This window comes from Parasteatoda tepidariorum, chromosome 9 (assembly GCF_982258835.1).
Source record: "Parasteatoda tepidariorum strain Cologne lab strain chromosome 9, Ptep-v5.0, whole genome shotgun sequence".
In the NCBI taxonomy this organism is placed as follows: domain Eukaryota; kingdom Metazoa; phylum Arthropoda; class Arachnida; order Araneae; family Theridiidae; genus Parasteatoda; species Parasteatoda tepidariorum.
Window position 1 is genome coordinate 89,703,632 of NC_141763.1, and position 26,398 is coordinate 89,730,029.

General features: G+C 29.9%; 1 protein-coding gene across 2 annotated transcripts in view; it reads left to right on the top strand.

Annotated features, from left to right (window-relative positions):
- Positions 1-26,398, top strand: part of LOC107456030 (protogenin B) — a 110,831-nt gene that overhangs the window by 63,335 nt on the left and 21,098 nt on the right. Inside the window, exons 2-12 of one of the 2 annotated variants that reach the window (XM_043048318.3) lie at positions 3,079-3,215; positions 8,131-8,302; positions 10,124-10,271; positions 12,407-12,540; positions 17,201-17,332; positions 18,559-18,720; positions 19,787-20,062; positions 21,169-21,306; positions 22,288-22,440; positions 23,724-23,912; positions 26,052-26,177. In XM_043048318.3, the coding sequence (XP_042904252.2) occupies positions 3,079-3,215; positions 8,131-8,302; positions 10,124-10,271; positions 12,407-12,540; positions 17,201-17,332; positions 18,559-18,720; positions 19,787-20,062; positions 21,169-21,306; positions 22,288-22,440; positions 23,724-23,912; positions 26,052-26,177 (1,767 nt within the window). Of the gene's footprint in view, positions 1-3,078; positions 3,216-8,130; positions 8,303-10,123; positions 10,272-12,406; positions 12,541-17,200; positions 17,333-18,558; positions 18,721-19,786; positions 20,063-21,168; positions 21,307-22,287; positions 22,441-23,723; positions 23,913-26,051; positions 26,178-26,398 lie in introns of those variants that run through there. The other variant, XM_087152326.1, reaches the window with a different exon arrangement.

Genomic DNA, 26,398 nt, shown 5'->3' on the forward strand with positions numbered 1-26,398 from the left:
AAAGATTCATTTTTGCGCTTTTTTCTGCAAATGCAAACGTGATTTAAAATTGCATTCGCATTATTTAAAATCACACATCGGGATTCCTGATAACACGATTTAAGAAGTGCATTGTGTTTCGTATATATACGATTTTTTTAATCAAATATCGCGTTTCGTTAAAGCTCTTCATTTTTTTGATACGTATTCAAGCCAAGTAACTTAAAAATTTTACATCTGAATTCTAATTCACACGATTTTAAAATCAAACATAGAAATTCATATTAATGCGACTTTAAAATTAAACATTGAGTATTTGCAAAACTGAATGTCGAGATTTGTATTCACGCGATTTAAAAATCACATATTGAGATTCATATTCACATAAATAAATAAAATCTCGCTTCAACATTTTTATTAAAATGTTAATAATATTGATTGTTAATTAATTAATGTTTCCTACAAACCCTTTTTCCTTGCTTAAATTTCTGGTATTTTTTCAATTATTTAAACCCTTCAATTATTTTGCCATAGGCTTGCCTTAAAAAATTACTATAGGATTCTCATATGGAGTTTTGCCTATGGTAAAGTTTTGCTATACACTTTTGCCATAAACATATGGCAAATTCTTGCCATAAGCGTATACGGGTAATAATAATTGCCATACATATATGGTAAAAGTTTATGGTAAATTTTTACCATAGGCAAAACCTCATAAAAAAATTCCATGGTAACTTTTATATATACCAAATTTTTGCCCTAAAATTATGGTTTTTTAATGTTAATTATGGTTTTTTTTATTGTTAATTAAAAGTTATTAATTGCGATTTATTAATTACTGTTTGTCAATTACCGTTCGGATCACTTTTCACAATGATTATACAAAAATAATTATAATAAAAGAAATTAAGGTGAGAGATTAAACTATTAAATATAGGTGAAAGGACAATAATTATGTAAGAAAGCTGATAGTGTCTTTGTACATAACATTTTTGAATTTATATTTTTAGTATGAACCAATATAGAGTTCTATAAAAATTAAATATTTATAAAAAAAAATCCTTCATATTAAAACGAATTTCGTTAAAATGAGGTGGCGTCAAAGGGTTGAAACTAGTTGGGAGAGTAAATCAATTCGTGCAGAAATTTTTTTAATTGAGATTTTGTGTTCGCAGAAAGATTTTCATTTTATCATGATTGTACACCACACACGATTTCGAATTCAGTTTCATATTTTTTTTTTAAATATTTATTTAAGTATTTATTATGTAATTTGTTTTACTTGTTTACTTTTACTTATTCTTAAATTTTATGCAATTGTATCATTTAGTAATCAAAGTAGTGGGGACAAGTTACAAGATTTTTGCTATATTTTCTGACAGAGAATGTTCAGAAAAAACTTTTTCCGTACGTAATTTATTGCCAGGTCGTCAAATCTCTGAAATTTTTTTGTTAAGCATGAGAAATCGCATGACCTGAACACTCTTAAAGTAATAGAGTTCTAACTTAACCCTTTAGTGGCTTTAGAGAAATTTAAAAAAAAAAAAAAAAAAAAAAAAAAAAAAAAAAAAAACGTCAAGAACTTAGTGTCTTATCAATTATTGTTGGGTAGTGTATATATTAAAAACTTCAAACAATTGGAAAAAACTGCATACCTTATTTATAATTTTTTATGTAAAATAGAGCTTAAAAAGTGTGCATTTTTTCTTAAAAAATTTTGCTACGCACTCTGCTAAATAATTCTTTAACTCTTTGGCACAGAAGAGACACCGGTGTCCCTTTTATATATTTTTCTCTGACGCTCTAATTACTTGCAAAAATATACTTTGCAGGGTGCGTAGTGTTTTTTAAAAAAGCTTAAAGGTGCTTATTTTTGTTTTAAGTTTTTAAAAGCTCTTAAAGGTGCTTTTTTTATTCAGGGTTTGTAAAAAGTGCTTAATTTTCTATCTTTTAAAAAGAGGTTTTTTCATTGCCGTATCGATTGTTGTTCTAAGTTACCGGAAATGTTACCCCCATGGCATTCAACGTGTTCATTATAAAGAAACAGTCTTAAGAGTTACCAAAAAAATCTGTTAGATATTTGGAATTAATTTTGTACTAAAATATTAAATCGAAAATAATTTGATCTAAAAAAGTTGTTTTTTTCCATTCATATTTAAAAATTAATTCATCAATGATCGATTTTTCTAAATTAAGGAATTTCAATGATGAATAACTGTTTTTCGTGGATCCAAATAACAGCAAAAAGTGCAAATAATTTTAAAAACTTGTTTGGAAGTGAGTGATATTTTGAAGATTTTACCTTTTACGCAAAAAAGACATCAGTGTTTCATTCTGTATTTCATAACTATGAATTATTAAAGTGCTAAATATAATAATATATTTCTCCTATTTTGATGTAAATTTATTCAAAATAACGAAATAAAGTATGAAAAATATGTATTATAAAAATTCTTCATCGTAGGGTTAAGGTAAAAAGGTGTTGATAGTTTAAAATTCTAGCTTTGCCTCATGTAAGACCTGTAAAATGTTTTTTTCTTTTCTTGGTGCTAGCTTTCTGAGCCTCCATTAACGCTTTTAAGCACTCTATCAAAATTTGTAATTGATTATATTTGATAAAACCTAATTTTTTACCGAATTTAATTACATATAAATAAGAATTTATAAAACCAAGTTTATTCTTTTTTATTCCCTTAGCCTTGCTTCTTTTTCATAGCAAAAAACATGCCCCACTCGCTGTGCATAAAAAATAATAAATAATATTATAAATAGTGACATGCTCACATTGACGGATAATATTTAATACTTATCATAATAATCTTTTTCTGTAGATAGTAGTCTTCTGCATTTAGACCTTCAATGTTTATTCATTCCAAACCTCCAATGTAAAACAATTCTATCAATATTTATTTGCACTTAATAATTCTTTTTTAAAATACCTAATACTTAAAAAATGTTTGAAAAACTTGTTCCTGAGTGTATTTTATAGAGTAGCATGCTCAATGCAAAAATGCAAAAACTTTAAATTTTTCAAGACCTGATTGTTGTGTATTTTTGCTTCAGTGCTTAATTTTTAATGTATATATTTTTCCTTTGCAGGGGGTTCGTTAAAGCTGAGCTTAGGTTTTACTGCTCTTTCTCCACCAGAAGTAATACTTTCAAGAAATCATCATTTATTGCTGAACTGCTCTGGATATTCAACTGAGGGTCCTCTTCACACATCTTGGCAATTTCAGGTTAGTTTAGTTATCATCATAATTGTGCGAAGACTCTTTTTATAAGGGTGGGCAACTCTCTAAAAAGTTATTGAATCAAATTCCTTACTTTTCTTATGATTTGTCATTGTAAATAAATCCAAATATATTTTTACTTAGACATTCACTTTGTAAAGAACTTTGTAAAAAATATTATTTCTTAAGTGATAATATTGTACTAAATATTGTCCAATATATTGGATGCAAGAGGATATTCAAGAATAATGCCCTATAAAAATGGGAGAAGTTGACATGTATGATATTGGTATGGTATAAAGTGAAGACTTTGGGATAAGGGGCTGTTCAGATATTATGTAAGCATACTTTTGCTACTTTTGGACTACATTTCCACGTCAGCAAAAAAAGAAAAATTACTAACCCTAGGGGTGCAGAATATGTCTGATCGTGTGAACAAGATTTCGGGGAAATTCAGGCAGCACAAGAAATTTTTTTTGTTTAATTTAGCAAAAAGAAAAAACAACAAAAATTTTTGCCGATAAAAACAAAATTGGGAATAGAATATTATTCCTTCAGAGAGTCTTACAGGAATGAAGAACAATGATTGCCTTGGTGAACTACCTACTTATCTATTCTCTTTGTGCCAGCTGGTGCAAAAAGCCTGGAGTCTCTTTTTTTCAGGCACCCCTGCCCTGAGCCAGTCCTATTGCCTCCTCTCATCCATTTAGTTTTGCTTTGCACAGATCTTTGTGCATTTATCTGTGCTTTTATGTGCTCTCCGTCGGGGACCTAAGTACATTTTATGTTAGCAAGGATATCCCATTTTAAACAAAGGGTGTGTCCAGTTCATCTCCATGTTTTCTCTAAAATGTCCTCATGAATGGGTGATAATTTTGCTTTTTTCAACAGATCTTTATTTGAAATAGTTTTAGGTCAGAAGATTCTTAAGCATTTGTTCTGAAATGTTTCCAATTTTTCTGTTTCAGTTTTTCTGAGGTTCCAACATTCAGCTCCATACAAAAGTATGGAGCGAACAACAGCTCTAAAAAGCAGTTATTTTTGTCTTGATTTTTATGTTTGAAGCTCTCCAAAATTTTTGAAGATTTCTGAAACAAGTTAAGCTTTTATGATTTTTTGGTTTAAATACCATCCTTGCTCCCTGTTTATTTACTGTTGCTTCTAGGCATGTAAAAGAATCAATTTCTTGAAACTGATTCTTGTTCTTAAGTATGTTTTCTGTCAAGTTAAATGTAACACAAGTAACTAATATCCTGGTTTGTTTATTTGTTAGTAGGAATTCCGTAAGTTTACGAGTGGGAACATAAATTTAGATATATAAATAATTTCTATTTCAATAGATTTTGATTTCTATTATTTTTGATGCATATGCTAGTTCATCCAAGAGTCATGTAAAATCTAATGAATTTTTTTCCTGCTTAAGTAGAGCAAAAATTATCTAAAAATTTTTAACTATTTGCGAATTTTAATTTCTAAAATTTTTTGAAAAGTTATAAAAACTATAAAAAAAAGAAAGAAATCAAAATGTATAGATTTGGGCGAAATTAAAAGAAAAAAAAATGTGTTCTGGAATAATATTTAGCTCTGAGAATTTTCTGCACCCCTGCAAATCCTTCCCATATTAACATAAAATAATTTATTCACCCCTGCTGTGTTTTTCTCTATCTTTGGCAATTTAATATACAGTGGGTGATCGGTTAACGAACATAATCCGTTCCAAGACCATGTTCGCTATCCGAATTGTTCGTTAACCGATCATCGATTCACCATAGACTTCTATGTGAAATCGATTAATTCGTTTAGGAGACCCTAAAAATTACATTTTAAAAAATGTGTGATTTCTTAGTAAGTTTTTTTAAAAATAAAACATACATATAAACTTGCATATTAATCAGTCCTTTTCATTTTTTACTTATGGGGCATTGAAGAACATGTCCAATGTCGATTGCTTTTCTCTCTTTTTCAGGATTTTCCGGAAGTAATTAATAGCATTGTCGTTGTAAAGATCCCCAACCCTACTGACATCAGATTGGTTTGGGTGCCATTCTAAGACCATTGCTCTGACATCCTCCCACTTTTTCAAAAGATCTTTAATGGCAGATGTCGGCATTGGTCCTCTTTCATCTTCCTCTTGTTCAGATGGAGACACATATCGCTGTGTTTCTTGGAGTTCTTCATTCAAAATTTCTTAGAGTTCTTCTGTCGTCAGTTCATCTTCATGTCCCATTATGAGCTCTTCTATATTATCCTCGTTCACCTCCACTTCCAGATCGCTAGCAGTTGTCAAAATTTCATCCATAATTTCAGGGGCGTCTCCCTGATCACCTCCGTCTCCTTGAACGAAGGATGGACACAGCTTCCGTCAAGCAGAAATCAACTGTCGCTGTGTGACTTCTGACCACGCCTTTTGAATGATACGAATAGCTTCAAGAATGTCAAATTTTTCTTTCCAAAACTTTTTTAAAGTCATTGTTGAGGAGAATTAGCTTGCTTCAAAACACCAACGAAACAGCGCATGAGTGTACAATTTCTTGAAAGCCGCAATAACCTCCTGATCCATCGGCTGAAGAAGTCGTATTCGGAGGTAAAAACTGAACTGTCAGCCAGGGAAAGTCTGTCAACAAATTATCTTCAAGATCCTTTGGGTGTCCTGGTGCTTTGTCCAATAGCAGCAGTGCTTTCAACGGCAAGTCATCGGCATCAAGGTAGTCTTTGATGCTCAGGGTACAAACTTTAAATAGCCATTCTTTGAAAAGATACTGCATGGCCCATGCCCTCTGATTCGATCTCCACATTACTGGAAATTTGCTCTTAATTATGGAATTTGTTTTTAATGCTCTGGGATTCTCAGAGTGGTAAACGAGAAGTGGTTTAAGCTTCATGTCACCACTAGCGTTAGCTCCCAGAAGTAACGTCAATCGGTCTTTCATAGGTTTATGCCCAGGCACACTTTTCTCATCTTTCGTGATGTAGGTACGGTTCGGCATGCGCTTCCAAAACAAATCAGTTTCATCACAATTAAATATTTGTTGTGGACGATATCCTTCTGTTTCAATGAATTCTTGAAATTTGAGACAGTACTTCTCAGCTTCTTCTTTATCTGCACTAGCAGACCCACCACGCATTAATGCATGTTTAATTCCAGACCTTCTTTTAAACTTTGTAAACCAGCCAGTGGTAGCCTTGAATTCTAACTCCTCGGATGACGAATCTGGAGTTTGTTCTTTCAATTTCTCAAAAATTTCTCTAGCCTTCTCTTGAATGATGGGCATACTAGTTACATCTCGTTTCATTTCCCGTTCATTTATCCAAACTAAAAGCAACCTCTCCATTTTATCATGGATAGCATTTCTTAGTTTCGCAGATGTGATTTTCTTTACTCCTTCAGCTCCTCATAATAATAATTTTTGAATGACTTTTAAATTCATTGTTAATTCAAGTTTCATTTAGTAATTATTAATACTAAGCATGCTTTAACCATTTCTCCTTTCAGTGATCTTATTTTGTATGCAAAATAATAACAAATGCTTAATATTAATTTTTCTTCAGGCCGAAACGTGTTTGTTAGAATTCGTTTTGTTCATTATCCGAATATGTGTTCGTTGTCCGAACTCAAAAAATCTTCTTTGAAAGTGTTCGTTATCCGAATATGTGTTCGTTATCCGAACACAAAAAACTTTCGTGAAAGTGTTCGTTAACCGATTTGTTCGTTAACCGATCTGTTCGTTAACCGATCACCCACTGTAGTAATCTAAAGTTTAGAATTTTAATATAAATTCCAATTAAAACTGTAATTTAGTATAAAATAAACTTTATGAAATAAAATCTAAAAAGTAAAATCTTTTATTTTATAATTTTTTTGTGGGTGATGGTTATATTTAAGTTGTTAACTCTGTCTATATTTATGTATGAAAACAAAAATATGGAAAAGGCTTGACATATATTGTAACCCTTCTAAATAGTTTGATCAATTGAAATAACAAAAAATTTACTATCTTTATGAACTTGTCTTTTTAAATTATATATTTAAGTTAAATTTAAAATGTTTTTATATGTCTAGATATAAAAATTATTCAGAGGAAAACTTATTCAGTCCTTTTGGTAGGTTAAGATATGTTTCTGCCTTGTCTCTATTTATGTAGGACTGTTGATTTTTTTGTTAAAAAAATTCACCAGCATTATTCATCAGATAAAATTAAGTGCAAAATTTTTGCTTGACAAAATAAAAAATGCTTTTTCAAAGTTTTTTTTTATGTAGGTAGTTTTTTTAGAAATTTAAATGATAAAAATTACTTTTAAGCCATATTTTTTTCATAATTTCAGTATACAGTGTACTCTCAATGTCTCAAAGTTGAAGGGGTGCTAAACAAATTTCGAGATAGCGAGTTTTCGAGCTAAAAACTTTAGAACTAAATATGTTCTAAAAAGTAAAAGAAATATATTCTAAAATATCTCTCTATAAATGTGAGTCATGAGACTTCAGAATAACTACTAATAAATATGCATGTAATGATAGTTGAGTAAAAGTCTAAGCACAACAATGATAATTTTATTTTTAAAAGTAAGACAAAAATAAGTATGTATTAAATAGAAAATTACAATCCACTTACATCGTGATTTTTCCGAAAAAATTCATTTTCTATTTCGAAAGAAATTCGACATAGCAAGGTTTTGAGAAGAAACTCTTCGACATAGGAATTCAAATTAACATTAGGTAAATATATAATGCCAAGGAGAAGAATATTTTTTTGACATAACAAGAATTTCGAAGTTCGAGTTATCAAGAGTATACTGTATTAGTTTCTAAAAGCTTAAAATAGAGAGTTTCAGGTTTTGAATTAAAAAAAATTAAGTAACAGTTAATTCTCCTCTAATTAATGAAGGGGTTGCTCAGATATAATTTAGAAAATTACTTTTTCAGGACAATGACATAAAAGAGAAGCACTTTAAAGTCTTCTCTAATGGCTCTTTGTATAGTGAAAGATTACCTTCACAGAAAAAGAAAGAGCGCCGTTGGGAAGGCAATTACACTTGTCTGCTTCGAAACAAAGTTGGGACATTGGTCAGCAGGCCAATTAGAGTGATCTTTGCTCGTAAGTTACCTCTCTTTTTTTTGCACCCTAATTTTTATTGATGTTAATATCTTAAAGAGGTAGGTAATTAAAACATGTAAAGTCAGGGGTATTTAATTCTAATTTATCACTACTTTTTTCATTTGTAAATGAACAAATTATGAATAATTTACTTTTTTTGTACACCAATTTTTATGGATGTTAACATCTTAAAGAGGTAGGTATTTAAAACATAGATCTTTTCCTGTTATTAGAATGTCTTCTTTAACACGTTGAATGCCATGGGTGACTGGCACTAAGTTTGTTCGTAGCGCCATGGGGGTCACCGGTTATCGACAAAGCCAAGATTATTTGAAACACATAATTCGAGTAAATTTTTAATGCTTTTAATTTTTTTATACTATTGTTACTAAAATGGTTTCAAGAAATTAAAGCATCAGAACTCAGTGTGTTTCTTCTCAAAATGAAATAACTTTAATATTTTTTTTTAAAAATAAAAAGCACTTAGAATTTCTAAATGATATACACGGGAATTTACTAGTTTCAAAAGTAATCTAAATGGACATTTTTAGCATTATAAAGATAACATTTAGGTTAGGACTGTTAAAGTAAGATATATGAATAGGAAAAATGATGCAGGAACTAATAAGTTGAGGTTTGACTGTATTTATTCCAACACATAACTGAAATTAACCAAGTTTTGACTGTTATTGATGAAAAGTATGAAAGAAGGCAAATCATCATAGTCATTTATCAGGTGGACACTTTTTAATATTTTGATAATTTTTTGACTTAAAATAGTTTTGGGTCATATTTTAGTTTTTAAAATAAATTTCTATATTCAAAGAAGATTTTATATTCAAAGAAATTTTTCTTCCTTTCGGTAGGGAATATTTTTTTAGTCAATCATTTTATTTTCAAATCACACCCTCACAAGAACTAACTAGCAAATAAGAAGACATATTTATAACCTGCGACTTAACTGGACAGAAACTTGACATTTTAACTTTTAATTTTTTTCATAGGGCTTGTTTTTAAATTTTTTTTGGTGGGAAAATGTTTTTCTAGTTATTTTATTTCATGTTGTATATTTAATGCTTATAACTTCCTATTCTTAAATAAAATATCGTTAAAGAGCAATTAACTCTTTAGTTGAATATGAGTAAGTACATTGTTTTTATGTTTCTAAAAACATTTGTAGAATCTTTTAAGAGGCTTCTGAAACAATAATTTGAGCTCCTTTGATTTTTTTTATTCCTTTAAATATTAATTTATGATAGAGTTGGTTCATGATTCTAATATTTGCATTTTTCCAAATAACTTATGTCACACCACTCCAGACCATTTGTGTTTTCATAATTTTAGTTTTGTCTTTTAAAATTGATAGTTTTACAAAACAATTACTGACGATGAAATATTCGGGAGTGTTGAGTTATGTTCTGAAATAAATGAACTGTAATATTTGTTAAAAAATTGTATTTTATTTGTACAGTTTATGTCCTGTTTAAGGAAAGCAAAATGAAAGGTTCATAGGAAAATGAACGTTATAACATGAGGTTGCCATATATTGTGCAATTATGATGCAAGTGGTATAGTGGTATATACCATATGCATCATAATTTGCGGGGACTTCATGTAATGGCGCTATAAAGGATGAATCTTAGTTATGTGGGCTGTAAAGAGCATAAACTGTATTTTCTTTGGTTTCTGAAGCGGGTGGTATGTTTTGATTTGGGGGTTTGTCTCCAACACTTTAGAGGGGAGAGCACTTCCAACTATAGTTACACAACGTTCTTCCATTTTTTAAAATTTAAATAAGCTTTCCTTTTTATTATGATACAGGTATGTCAAAAACTTTCACATCCAAGCCCCAACCGCTCACTGTCAAAGAAGGTGGATTTGCTCGCTTCAGTTGCCAAATTAATGCTGTGCCACCACCAGTCGTCTCATGGTACAGAGATGGCATCCAACTACCTCAAAACAACACTAGGTTTGTACCACTGCTTTTGTTATGTTTTAAGTTTTTTCTTTCTTATATTATTGGAGGTGTCCAAGCCTTTTTTTGTGACCCGCGAACTAAAATATATTAGTTGTTCATTTTTGCGGACAATTTTCGTAAAAAATCTATATGGGTTTAAAGTACTTTCCTTTGTTAAAAAAACCTAATTTCTTTGCTTCTGTGAAATTTAACATACCAACGGTGCAAAAATTTAATTTCTCAGGTAAAAATCTATTTCTTATTTTAATTTGTAATTCAATACTTTTGTTTTGTACAACTTGATAAAAATCTGACAGTAATATTTAATGTTCCATCAAACATAAAAGAGTCCTATATAAAATTTTGATAAAGTTACGACCCGCCATTTGACTGGTCTTTTTAATTGCGGTCCCCGGCCTTATGTACGTTGGAAACCCCTGCTATAGATGGTCTATTAAAGCCATTAGTCCTTCAATTTCGTTTCCTTGAAAGTAGGACTGCTTTGATTTTATTTAACCCCCTGGCTGTTTAGTACATAGAAATTCATAACTCTTTTCTATCCTCCCAAGTGGTTGTGCATGTAAAAAACCTCCCACCATTTTATATCAACAGAAGTAACCATTTTGATCCCCTTTCTACCATTCACTCATTTTCTATATTCTAAAAAAGTGCCCCTTTGTGCCACAGTTTTCTAATTGGAAGGGGGAGTAATATGACTGAACCACAGTTGTATAAAAAAAAAGTTTGAGCATTTAGAAGCAATAAAACTGTCAAAACCACTACCAGCTTAAACTCATAAGACTATCGTTTTGCTTTGATGCAATAGACTATGTTTGCACACTGTTTTATCAAGTGTCTGAAAGTTGATACTAATTTGAAAAATGTAGACTGATATTGTAGGGTTAAGATTCATTCCGTAGATCAACTTGAAAAAGCATTTAAAGAAAAATGAAAGGAGATAGAAATGTATGGATTACTATGTTCTGCTAAGGAAAATAGATATTTATTTTCATTAAGTTTAAAAAATAATCAATAAGCTTGACAAAAATTGGCACTGCAGAAATAAAGAATTATGAAATTATGTTTTTAAAATAATAAATGTTTGGCACAGTCTAAAGACAAAATCAACAGACAAAATTCGTGTGAATATTTCAGTTGGAATTGTTTGACATGCAAATGAAATTATTGTTTTATATTAATTCACAGCCTCCTACAGTGCCATCTGTTGTTTTATATTTATTCCCTCCTACAGTGCCAACTGTTGTTTTAATTTGTGACTAATTTTGATACTCTGAAAAAAATAATGAATTGGTTTCCTCAGCAGAACAACGCAAACTGTACATTTCTCGTTCTTTCATTTTTTTCGTTGATTTTTAAATTGTCGTTAATTAGTTGATTTTTAAATTTTAGTTGATTATGTACCGCCTGCAGAGGTGTTAACTATATTACAGTTTATCGTAATTATTACTATTTCATAGTCAAGATTATGCACATCCATTGTATATGTATTAATCAATAATATTTAGCTATATAGAATTAAATAGTGAATGCACATTAAAATTGCTCTAATTTAAATTTTGTAAATGCTAAATGTATATATTTCTGTGTTCTTGTGTTTCGGATTACTGATAAATGGCACTTCCGCATTTGATAAAATTTCAGATATTTTTTTAATTCCAAAATAATAACACAATAAAACTAGTAAAATTTTTTTTAATTTTAAAAGTATGTGATTCGATTAAATTTATAAATCTTTGTACCGGACACTTTCATTTATTTCATTTGAATGCAATGCACTTGAATTTCATACAATGCATGTAACAATAAAACTAGTAAAAAAAATGTTTTTTTTAATGCATGTGATTCAATTAAAAAATTACCAATTTTTTGGTACCAATTTGTAATTGCCAAACATATTCAGGATGACAAATTTGTCGCCCATGCCTATGATTTAGCTGAACATTTGTTGAGAATTGCCGCCATAATGGCGTGAGCCCTACTTTCGTATGTTTAATGCTCCTCGAAATCTTCCATCTTCAAATGTTCAAAACTATCTCTCTTTTTTTTCCATTGTTGTATATTTAAAACTCATTAATATGATTGATTTTCTGGTAACAAATAATTGATGCGAAATTCTTAATTTTTAGGTATATGATCCTACCCTCGGGAACCTTGCAAATCGCTGAGGTTACTCTGAGTGATGAAGGCAGCTACAAATGTCTTTGTGAGAATATTGCCCGACAAAGAGAAAATTCTGAGGCAGCTCTGACTGTTGAACCCAGTACGTTCATAATCTCTAATCAAGTTTTTCGTGCTCGGTTTTTTTTCCTTTCAAATATTCATAAGAGTAGATTCATCTGCCTAATATAGTTAGCTAAACTGAATTGTATTATGTAACTTTAAATTACAGAAGATCTTTATAATGCAAATCTTTAAAGGTTTTTAGACAAAAATATTTCTTTATATATTTTTCCTGATCTTGAATAATTAAACAAATAATGTTTGGCTTAGTTAAAGAAATTTCTCAACTGCAATTTTCATTGTTTACACAAAAATTAATGCAGTTTATGGCGAATCGTTTATATAGATCTATGGTATTTACTTTTAATTCATAAGAATATACATGTATACCTAATTAATAAAATAAGTTCAGAACATTAAGATGTATTAATTTAGAATATTGTAGGCACGTGATTCTTCCACCTATTGCCGGAAATCTGCCATTTTGATGCTTTTGGTTTGGTAAATTCTGAATATATTAGACAGTGACCGCATTCCCCAATTTATTCTACAAATTCAGGATTTTTTCAAATTTGTAATATTTTGTGAAAAATGAATAATTTTTGAGATGCTGCTGAGATTAACGACGTTGAGATTTGAGTATTTCTCGTATGTCTGTAGCAGATATAATAAGAGAACGAGGACAGTTGGATCAATATCGACACATGCCGTGCATAAATACACCTGTGAAAATTCTTAAGTTTTGCTTATATTGTTCTTTTAAAAATTTACCGGGGTGACTGTGTTTCAGTAAAGTACCAAAATAATAGAATTATTGCTTCAGTTTTCTCCTCCAATTTTTCTTTATTGATGGTAACACAAATTCCTTGACACTCTGAATGAGTAATAGTGTATTTAAACAGTTTATAAAATATACATCACATTTTGTGTTTAAGTGGTTAAGGAATTACTCATCACGTTGCATATTAAAATGATTTATCACTATAGCAATTTACAATTAATTTCATGTAATTTAGGATTCTTTATATTACATGTTCTTCAAATTAATATTCATATCGAACTGAATTAAGACTTACACAAGTCAATTTAATCTCTGTTTGCAAGTCGCACATGCAATTTCAGTCTTCAGATTCTCCCCATTTCATTTGCAAATAAGCAGTTCATATTCGATAGGAGTAAAAACTTGCTGTTGCAAGTTTAGTTAAGGATTCTAAATGGTGAATCCTCAAAACAATTTGCGTAATCACCCTATAAAAATTATGGTTAGAACATACCTGCTAAGTCTTCTGTTTTTTAACAAAGACTCCTGTATTTTACGACTATCTCCTGTTTACTCGTAGATTCTCAAATTTCCCTGTATTTGTTGAAGAAATTTTATGTTGAAGAAATTTTAAATATATATATGTATATTTTGCGATAAAATATCCGCTGATGGCAAAAATACTTCCTATTCCTCTAGAGATAATGTTACAGCTAGTACTGCAGTATGTTGAGTGTTAATAGTTTTAAGTAGGAGCCGAGATAGCCTGGTTGGTTAGGTGTTGGACTCATGTTTGTGAGAATGGAATTTCGAGTCCAGCCGGCCAAAGAATCCCTGTGTATTAAATTGTGACCGATACTCGTTAAATCTGTCGAGTCACAAACTCTTCCAAGTTCCCATAACAAATCAATACCTCTGGGGGTACTGATCCAAGAATTCCCTTGTCTTCTGGATTAGGATTAAAATTACAAGGTTACGGAGTTGAACATTGGTAGTCGTAAACCCAGATTTGGGTCGGCTGTTCAACAACTGTTATACAATAAAATAGTTTAAGTAATTATAAATAATGGTTTAAAAAAATCTTCTTTAGATTAAAATTTGTATACATATTTTTTGCTTTACTGAATGTGAGTGCTTACATTATTTCCAATTTTGAATTTCTCCTTTTGACTTACATGATTAAGCACATAGATTCTCAACCTTTTTAACGTTGCCGCCCCCTTAAGGAGCAAAAAACATTTCAACGCCCCCCTTCGTGAAAATGCAGTTGTTTAGAGCATAGGGACGGAGGGAGGTGTGCTGAATTTTAAGCAAAATCTTAATTTCTTTAAGCTTCAAATTTGTTTGGTTTCTTTAAAAAATATAATGTGCTCATTAACTCGATAATTCTCTCGCGGCAGGTAATCGCAGTCTATTTGTTATAATAAAAATAAATACGTTTAATGAAAAAAATACAACAAAGAAACCTATGCTTAAAAAAATAATTTATTCTCAATTAGATAATTAAAAAAAACAACCAAAATGATTTTTAACACCTTTTAGTGTTAAAAATCATTTAGTAGTATCAGCGAAACATTCAAGTAACTATGTTAGTGGGATGATTGTACTTAATGGTTCAGAACCAATTTCTTAACGGTCGGCTCAATACTTTTAGTGAGATGAAGACGCTAATCCCCTCGTTGCACAATTTTCAGTCGATTTCTCCTTTTTGTGATAAGATCTGTAACAACATTGATTCCACGTTCGACAAGCTAGGGGGAAGGGGAGGCAATTAAAAAATGTTTAATGATAGTCCACAGTTCAGGATAGAGACGACTGATGTTACTTTTAAGCAAAAATTCTGTGAGACGATCATCATTTCAAAGTTTACTTAGTTAAAAGTTCAACCAATTCCTCGCAAATCTGAACCTCTGCTGTTTCAATATTCACAAAAGGGTTCAGAACCCATAAACCCATTGAGGCACTTCTAGGGAACAAAATATATTTAAAACGGTCAGAAAAGTTCATGTACAAAGAGTAAAGGTGTTGACAATATTCTTGTGCGTCATCAGAGTGAATTTCGCCTGCTTGGCTGAACTCATTCCAACTAAAATTCTGCTTCCACGAAATGAGTTTTTTTTAGAAAGGCAGAAATAACTGATTTTGTAGGGATCAAATTGAGCTCGTTGCCTTGCAGATGTAAATTATTACCCTTAAATTTTACAGATAAATCTGTCAAAGTCTTAAATTCTAGCAATCTGTCTCTCAGAGCTACATCTCTGTTTTCGAGGAACTCAAGCATAGAGTCGAAAAGATTCCAATACCTATTGAGGCAGAAGCTTTTGGAAAGTCAGCTAATCTCGGTGTTATAGTAGCAAGTGATTGAATTCTTTATCGTTTTTCTTTCACAGCTGTCTGAATAATCAATCGTAGAGAGCATTACAATGAACTTTGATCACAGCAAATATGGCATATTGCAATGATTGATGCAAACGGTTGCTGAGATTTTCCCCTACTAAATGCTGTCTGTGAATCACGCAGTGAACAGCTAAGACATCTGGTACCTTCCTTTCCCAAAGTGCAATGTCTACCCACCATTGCAGGAGCCTATCAGTGATAATAGACATAATATTCGCAAGAGGAATGTTTTTCTCTTTAAAATAATCTTTAAAAGTATTAAAAATAGATTTACCTTTGATATCTACAATCAAGCTTTTTGCAAAAAGCATCTCTTAAATAATTTTTCCTACCTTTACAAACCGGACCTATGCCTACAGTAAAGCCTACATTACCTGGTAAGGTTGATTTATCAACTTAAAGGGAAAATTAGTTGGATATCAAAAGTTTGCGTAAAGAAATTTCAACGTCTTCAGCCAATTCATCATTTCGTCGCCGCACTGCATCGTTGCTTACGGGATATTTTTTTATTACAATGGATGCGACTGGATGGTGTAAAACTGTTTCTAAAACTTCCTTGACAAACGGCAGTATCAACTCTGCTCCGATGGTATGAGCTTTCCCAGATTTAGCAATAAATTTTGATATATTATAAGAAGCTATTAAACCATCGTCGCATTTTTCTGATGAGGTTGTTAGTAACCCAGAGACCGAAGGTACCTTCAGAAGCGTGAAAGAAGATGTTCATGAAAAATGCCATTTTTTTGTTTTGTTTGTCAGGATAAGTTTTTTGCAAATGCTCCTGATAACGGTCAGATTTCATTACCTCATTAGATAAAACTTTATTACAAAGTAAACACATAGGTAGTTGAGAGTTCAACAGTGATTGAACAAATCCCAACTTCAAGTATGCGGCACTGCATTGATGACACCTCTTTTTATTAACCGATATGGTTGGTGGCTGGGGAAAAAACTGTAATGAAGCTAAGAAAAACCATTATAAGAAACACGGGTCAAATCAAAAATTCATACTGAAAGCGCAATGACTTCAATTTTCACCAAATGACTTGAATAAGTCAAAGGCAAAAGGTACAGACTCATGCGCTCAGGTGTGTTGGTTCGGATCGGAGAATAGGTGCCGTATAAGTTCGTTTTATTGCTGGTACAAATGGTGTATCGGATAATCTTTATTTATTAAATTAATTTAATCTTTTTTCTCTTTAATATTAATTTTAGATTAATTTTATTTATTAAATAAATCTTAATTTTATTTCTAAGTTTTAAATTTGAATGAAAAAACATGCTCATCGCCCCCTACCGCCCAAAACATACCCAACGCCCCCCTACTGCCCAAAACAAGTTCACCGCCCCTCAGCATACTCCCAACGCCCCCGTTGAGAACCAATGATTAAGCATGTAGTCCAAAAATGTCGCTAGTAAAATCTCCGTTATTTTACTTCTCGAATGTTGGCAGGTATGTTAGCAACTTGTTTAATAGATCTAAAATTTTTTTTGAAGATAAGTTAAGTTTGTAATATTCAGAGTTATTTTTTTTAAATTTTAGGATCAGAAGAATTCCAACCACCAGTATTTTTGAGTCCTGCTGAAGAAGTTATAGCCATTAGTAACAGTTCAGCTATTTTGGAGTGTTTTGCAGATGGTTTTCCAGTGGTCGAGCTTAGCTGGAGGAGAGAAGGTATAATCATGGCTGTTTTCCCCCCATTTAAAATAAGCCCATGCATTGTATTGATGCATTGTTTTCCTATATTAAATAAACTCTGCATTTATGCATTGTTTTCCTTAAAAATATGCTGTAATCCTATCTCTATCATTGGAGAAGAACAAATTTAAGGTTTTAATCAACAAAACAGTGAAATTCAAAAATTTATAGTGAAAATATCATTAGTTGCTGCCATATTTTGATTTATCTCCTTGCATTCTACCCCTCTTGAAATCATGTGTAAATTTCTTAAATTAATTGTTATTTATAATTAATTAATAATTGACTTGTTTCATTTTTCGAAAAGGTTTTTTAACTGATTAATTTAAAAAAAAAATTAGTACGCTGAATGAGTATGTACAAGTTTAGTTAGCATTAAAAATTTAATAGAAATGTTCCATTTTTTTCTGTGTTTATAAATTTTAAGTGCGATGCAAGACTGGAAGATATTAACCGATTTTGAAATTTTTTACATCAGTTATTTTCTTCTTTTTACATGAGGAATCTTTTCTGCATTGTAGTGTTTTGAAAATAAACTTCAGCTTTTTTAGCTTACCTAATATTTTTATTACAATAGATGTTCAATTATTCAAACTATTTGTAGTTTTACAGTAAAGTGTTGTTTATTCTGATGCAGATTGATAGAGTTATCAAATCAATCAAAGGACCATGTATCTTTTTTTTTTGCCTTCTCAAGCAAAAATTTTTCTCAAAAATTTGTTGTCATCTTCACATTCTTTAAAGGGGAAATGTTGTCTCTTGGTTATTTAAAAGGAAAAAAAAAAAAGAAATTCCTAGGAGAAAAATTGTGGACAGAGAATGAAAATGCAGAGAAATTACTCTTAGAATTTGAAAGTTTATATCAAATCTGAAAGTTATGTTTTATTATGTTGATGAAAGTGAGCTCAACTGGATTTTGACAAGAAAAATAATCTGTGAAAAAGAACCATATCCAATCATAAGCGGAAAATGTATGAAAGGAAGTTACTTAAAAACAATGTTAAAACTTTTTTAGAAAGTGATCCAGTGTCCTGGATTTTTTTATGACCCGAATTGGCCTCTAGTGTGTGACTTCTGATTATCAGCCCTCACTATACTTTGAAAAACTTAGTTGATAAATACTTTAAAGAAATATTTCAGTAAAAAAATTAGCCTTTAAATTTTTTGGATTCTCTATTTAATTTGGGCTTTTTTTTCCATAGATGGGAAGCCTGTATCAGGGGAGCTATTGGGAAAGGGCAATCTTTTAATTCCTCAAGTACAACCTGATGATGCCGGCACCTACATTTGTTCTGCTAAGTCTGTGAATAAAGAGACAAACCAAATGGCAGTTGCAATACAAAAATATTCCTTAAATGTACATGGTGAGTTCTTTATCTCTAGTTAATAATGTTCTTTTAGTTTTTCATGAAAAAGAATTATATATTTTTCCCCATTTTGGAGTAACTTTGTTGTTTTTTTAAATTTTTAAAGTTTGTATTTTTAAAATTTTTCTTTCGTTGTTATTTAAACAATGAATATGCAAAAACACAATACTATAAAGAAATTTTTTGAGTTAGTTTATAGTAGAATTTCTGAAGAATTTTTAGTGTGTGAAAAAGGTATTTTCTGTTTTTTTATTTTTTAAAAATTGTTATTTTAATTATTAATGCATTTCAAATATTAATAAATACATGAAGTAAGATACTTTAAGAATTATTATAGCCACTTTCAAAATGTAAGTATGAAAAATGATTGATGAAAATAACCACCTAAATTTAACTCTGACTTGTACAATTTTTCTGGCATTGGTTTAATTTTGGATTCAACCGCTTTTGATCTATATTTATGTTTAGTTATTAAACTATTAGCAATTATTAGTTATTAAATTTGAAGGAATAATATTTTAGTTCATTGTGACTTTAAAAACAGTGTTTTATTTATAAACAATTTTAAGGAAATAGAAATTTTAAATTTTTGATTTTATTTTAATATGGAATTTTGAGTTTATTATCACCGAAGGCTATTTGAGAATGAGCAATAAATTTTACTATAGTTTTAAGAAATAGATAAAAAGCAACAACAATTTCATTTTTGTTAAGTTACTACACTTTATTAAGGAAGGTCGTTCAAAAGTTATGAAAGTATGTCTTCGTCCCTCGTCCCCTTGTCAGCAAAAATAAGTAAATTACAAACTTCCCTCACATGCTTATGTAACTCTTCTGTAAGAAAGTGATATTTTTTTAAAGTTTTTGCTGTAGTAATTAAATTTTAAGAATTTTCGAATTAAATTAAATAAAAAAAATCCAATGCTCCATATAACATTAACTTTGATGTATGTCAGTTTGTAATCTTCCCTTGTTAAAATCAAGACTTTCTAATGCAATTTTCAAAATATTTGTTGGCCTATTTTAATAAAAAATTGTGTAACAATTTATGTTTATTCCACAGTGCCACCAAAATTTTTAAAAGTTCCTCAAAGCCAAGTTATTCCTACTGCTCAAACCGTGAGATTTGATTGTGAGGTTGAAGGTATACCTGATGTCTCCACTCATTGGTTAAGAAATGGTGAACAACTTTATATTAACGGCAGGATAAAACTTAAAACTGGTAACACACTGGTGGTTTCTCAGACAGTTACTACTGATTCAGGAATTTATCAGTGTGTTGCATCCAACTCAGCTGGAGTTAATGTATCATCAGCTAGATTAGTGGTAAATGCATCAAGTAAGTGCTCGTCTCTCTCTTAAAATTGCTATCCAGAATTTTATTCACTGTTTATTCTCTCTGATTTTTTTTATTTTTAATCTCTTACTACTGGAATTAATCCAACAGATCACTAATTCAAAATTAAGAATATCAGAAAAGATGATGAAACAAACAGTATATTCTGAAACCTGTGAAAAGTTTTTGCAGAAATTTTTGAATTTAGTTACTAACATTGCACTGTATGCATGATACTAATGCCTTTGAACTGTATTCTAACCAACTATATTCCAATGCTACAAACGCACCTTGTTCAATAAAATAGATGATTTAAACTTTCTAATCTAGTATGAGAACTTTCTTTTATGTTTCAATGCTATGATTGATCACTGGCTGGTAGCTTTTGTAACTAAATTCAAAATTTTCTGTGTAAAATATATTTATAGCTTTCACAATAGACATTTCACAAATTTGTATCACCTTTTGTTTCCAAGTTTATTTGATTTTGAAATCAATCAGTTATTCTATATCTAGATAAGTTTTATTTGCATCAAGAAGTCAGCTGATTTCTCTTGTCTGGAAATGTTCCCACTCGTTAAAATAATTGACTTAATTTTTTTTATAATAATAGTTGTCACTGCTTATGTTAGTGCTGTAGTTAAATTCTGTAGTTAAAACTTTTTAGTGTTTCCATTCTCATTCTATTATATGTGTTTGCTCTCAAAAGAGAAGTTTTCTGATGAAAAATTGCATGGTATAGATAAAATATGGTGTGTGTATATATATATATATATATATATATATATATATATATATATATATATATATATATATATATATATATATATATAAATATATATATATATTCTGAAATTGAGTGGGATCCTTCTGAAAATTAAAAGGAAAAAAAAAAGTTATTTCCCAAACTTTGCCATTTGTAAAATTATTTACTAATTAAAAGAAAAATCATACTTTAAAATATATTAATTTTTCATAAAAACAAGACAAAATCAATTACTGCAATTTTTGAATTTTAAGTTGCTGTACAGCATTATTTCCCATCAGTTGAGAAAAGTTTTGTATCTCATTTTGACTTATCATACATATGATGCCATAAATATTTTTAGGTAATCAGCCTCAACCTCCATCAAATTTGAAAGCAATTACCGCTTCCAGCAGTGCCATTTTACTTTCCTGGGATGCAGTACCATCTCCTCCTTTAGCTCCTATTCAAGCTTATACTGTTCACTATGTCCCTACTAAAGGTGATTACTGTGATTGTACTTTTTTTCAGTATTGATATCATATTTATTGCACTGTGTTCATTGGATAATGTGTTTGTGTTCATTGTATAATTACTATACATAAACTGTGTTCATTGGATAATGTGTTTGTGTTCATTGTATAATTACTATACATAAACTGTGTTTATTTGATAATTACAGTTTGATTTAAGTGTATAAAAATTAAACTAAAAGTGTAATTACTCAAAATAAGTAGTGATTATAATAATGTTTTTTCTTTAAAAAATAACAATATTATAGATAATTATGTAATATCATGAAAAATATGATTGATATATTTTTGCTTTGTGCTTAATTGTCCTTTTCTGGCAATTAAATGCTTGATTTGTCTTCACTAGAGTAATCGAGTAGCACTATCTGTAATAATAGCTGAGTGCTTTTAACTTGCTACTGAAAAGGCATTGAATAGCCAACACTATCTGTAATAATAGCCTAATGCTTTTAACTTGTTACTGAAGAGGCATTGAATGGCCAACACTATCTGTAATAATAGCTGAATGCTTTTAACTTGTTACTGAAGAGGCATTGTATGGCCAACACTATCTGTAATAATAGCTGAATGCTTTTAACTTGTTACTGAAGAGGCATTGAATAGCCGAAGTGCCATATTTAGTGTTCTACTGTAATTTGAAATGATAACTGACTAAAAAAATACTCCTCTCTTACTTTGTTAGAAAAAATTGTAAGTGTTTTTTGTGCATGTTTTAAAAGTGATTGAGAATCTTCTGATAAAAATATACTGATTAAAATGATAAATTAAATTATTCCATGATGCATTTTCACATAGGGAAAAAAAAATGTTTCAATAATTTAAGTAAAAATTTTCCTTTATAAAAAGATTATGACTTTGACTCTTAAAATTTTCCTTTTTGTTTTTAGGTGGCATCAAATGTGGCTGTATAAATTTAATTACCAACTTTTATGTTTTTTTTTTTTTTACAGGGGGAACTGAACAAGATGCCGTGGCTGTAAACACTACTCTCTTGGTAGATCGTTTAAAGCCTTATACAAATTACTCATTTTATGTCAGAGCCTACAGCCATAAAAGTGCCAGTGAGCCTTCTCAAACAATAGTACAAATGACAGGAGAAGATGGTACGACCTAATTCTATTGATTGATTCTTTCATTGTAAAAGCAGATGTGCTTTTTCCCCCTACTTATCTCTAAATAACTAGCATGGATGCCCAAGGAACAGGAAACTCATAAAGAACAGGGAAAAGTCAAGAAATTTTGTCTATCTAGATCAATAAGAAAAATTTTATGGAATTCAGTTTCAATACCCTAAAAGTCAAGGAAAATGAATTAATTTGAGTTAGGTACCACTAAGTCCAACATAGATAAACGAAGCACAGGTTACCATAAACGAGAAATCCGATCCCGATCCTTGAGTAGTTACAACTGTGTGACATCTTTTATGTTTCCCTACTGCACAGTTTTGTAGCCAGAACACTGTGTCATCTTTTCATTTTTCCTCCGCTGCACAGTTTATGTTATTTAAGTCGCACTACTAAATTGATACTTTTGGAAACCTTTTCTCCTCTAAGAGGTATTGCCCAGATCTAACATTCGTCATACATTAAATGGCAAAATGTATTGCTTGAAAAGTTCTGAGGTATGTAATACAATTGATTCAAAAGGCTTGTCTTGCGCGTGTGTTCGTTGTTTGGAAACCCTTTTTATATACAAAAGAATCAAAAACCTTTTCAACAAAAAGAACTATTTTTTTAATTTATTTATTTCTTAAATTAAAAGAATAATTTCATGCATATAATATATTAAGACTCTTAAAAGCGAGTGGAACTCATATTTATAAATGTTTACGTTTTAATAATTTATCAGAATTAGTCTTTTTATTTTCATTCTTGAACGGTGATTTTAAGCAAACAATTCTATGTAAATATTGATAAAGCTCTTCATGATGATAATATATATATGTATATACGTATATACGTATACATATATATATTATCAACGTATACCTATATTATTATATGTATTATCATATATATATTAGCCAACTGCTCCATATTCGACAAAATAAGTTAAAAAATAGTAGTGAACTACAAACTAAAATTTGCAAATTTTCACTTAATTTTCCCAATTTTTTAAAAGGCTTAACACGTCTAAACTAACAAAGTTTTATATCATATAACTCCTAGTATTATATGGATATATATTCTTAAACTAAAGACTCAGCCTCCCATTGTAGCACAATAAAAATGAAACATAATAATATTTAATTTTATAATACTCTTAAGACTATGACAAAAAATGTATCTGACTTATAATTATTTAAATTTTTTTAAATTATACTGGCTAAAATAGACCTTTAATATTTTGCAACTGTCTAACTCATGTGCTTTCCTTTCTATTTCAGTTCCTCTTGTTGCACCAAAAATAAGACTCACCAGTTTAAGTCCAACAACCTTGCATGTGCAGTGGGATGAGATGCCTTTAGAGGAATCTCGAGGAATAATAACCGGGCATCGCATTTACTTCCGCAAACACAAACAAGCCTCTTCTAGTGTTCGAACTGTTAATGTTGCCACTGAATACACTATAACAGGTAAATCTATTTTTATTGCACATATAGACAAACTAAATTGAGTGCATAATTGTTTTTCCTATAGCGTATTTAGAGATATTTTCTCACCAGCCAATTTTTTGCTCTTGCCAAAATTAATTTTCTCAAGTAGATAGTAAGATGACAGTTGAATTACAATTGTAGGCAGAAATATTTTTTCATTTTACTAAAAGCTTAGCACACTGTTGCTTGATTATCTTGTCTTTAAATATATGCTTAATTTGTATATAGGTGGCTAAAATCATTTTGAATTAAATTTATTAATTCAAAAATTTAATTAATTAAATTTATTAATAAATAATTAATATTTTAATTCAAATTATATTTAATTATATTAATTTATTAATTCAAATTATTATATTTACTTAATTTATTAATATTAAATATGAGAGGAAATCATAAATTTTGTTGCAATTTTAACCACTTTTTTGTCAGATTTTCCCCCTTCGAATTTCTAACAAAAAAAAGCACTTTTTTATTGCTGAAAATTAATAAATGCTCTATTCTAAATTCAAAAATGCTAAATAATTTCATCAGCGAGCACTTTTTTGGACCTATTGGTAGAGAGATATGTGTTGTGTACGCCCATTGATCTCCAGTTTTCCTTGCAATGCACTCAAGTTTTATCGTAAAAAATACACTGTGATAACAAATTTCTTAATAAGGTGTTTAAGATAAATATCTGCATAAAATTATTATTTATTATAATAAGTAATTAATAATTATTATAATTAATTATAAATATCTGCATTAAATAATTAATGTAAATAATAATTAAAATTTAGTAACTATTTTGACATGGAACAGTAACACTAATGAAAGCAAAATTACAGAAAGTTCAGAAAGATTTTTATTTCAATTCAAGGCAGGAAATTTCACTGCATTGCACCATCTCTTTGCAATATTCAGAATTACGAAAATAATTGCGGGATTTGAAGAAATGTGTTAGAAGCAACAAATTAAATTTCAATGATGCAATTTTTCTGTTAATCGCATGTCATGCGACACCAACCATATGCCACAAAACGCCAAACGTATGATATGTGACGTCGGCAGAGAAAGAGTTAAATATAAAAATAAAATCTTAAATTTTTAAAAAAAAGTTGGCAGCTATATACTGTGAAAACACTCAAATTTCTATGTTTTAGGGCTCTTCTAGTGTTTAAACATTTAAAACAATTGTTACAATTCCATTATAAGTTTTTATCGCTGAGGATCACATTTCGATGAAACTAAGTAGACATTTGAAAATTCTGGAAATAGAAAACTATCTACAAATTATAATAATTTTAAATAAATTCTATATATTTCTCTTGACTGTAATGCTGGCCAGGAGGTCATGTGTTGGTATTTATTTTATAATCCTGTGAATGAAAATATTTCTGTCTTAGTGTAGTGGATTGGCAATCAAGAATAATTTGTAATCGAGATGTTGTACCATCAACGTTCATATAAATCAAAAAGCGTTGTGAAAGAACTTGTTCGGGCAATCTTTGATGAAATGTTTGCTGTGATTTCTACTCATTGTAAATAAGTCTTAGAATTTGTTAAACATCATGTTTACGAAATTGAATGTTACAAATTGCTGTTTAAATCCTTTATAAGACCTTGGTGTATCAACACCTCCAACTTTGTTAATTTATAAAAGCCAGTCAGCTAGTTTCGTGTCTAGGATTTGGGTGAATATTGGGGCTGCTGAAAACTTGGAAAAAAAATGCCATTGAAGGGCTTTGTTTACACTAGGAATAACAGTAAAGGTTAGTGTGGGGTCAAGAAAAGAGGCCAACGCATGAAATATTATGAGTTTGCTCATTTGATAATTTTTCATTGAGTTTATTAATGGTTATAAGCAGACAATTTATTAATTTCGTTATTTATAAGCCTGAAAGTTCAAGTTTATGACCAATTCATTACAGTGGGTAAACTTTTGATATTCCCACCAAATATATATATATATATATATATATATATATATATATATATATATATATATATATAGTTTCAAAAATAGTCTAGTTTTAGGTAAGAACCAAATGAATTTCTTTTGATAAATCAATCAAAGTTATTTTAACATAATAAAAAAAATGGCCTTATCTGGGTTAATGTTCCATTAATTTTCAGGACTCATTCCTAAACAAAAGTATGATGTTAGAATGCTGAGTGGTACAAAAGCTGGCTTTCCTACTCTTCCTGAAGAATCTTGGCCCTGGCAAACCTATGAAATGCCACCTGCTTCCAGCTCCAAAGGTAACTTTCAATTTCTATTATTGATATTACTTGGAAACCAAGAATCTGATTTTTCTTTGTATGAACTACTGCACTATCTTGTAAATTCCATTCTTTTATAGTCGGACCTCTGGCTGATGAGTGTTAATATACAATTTAGGAAAATGGTCTCTAAAAGATTCAAAGAAATGAGTTATTTTTAAGTGACAGCTTTTACAGTTGTCTGTAAATATGACAATAAT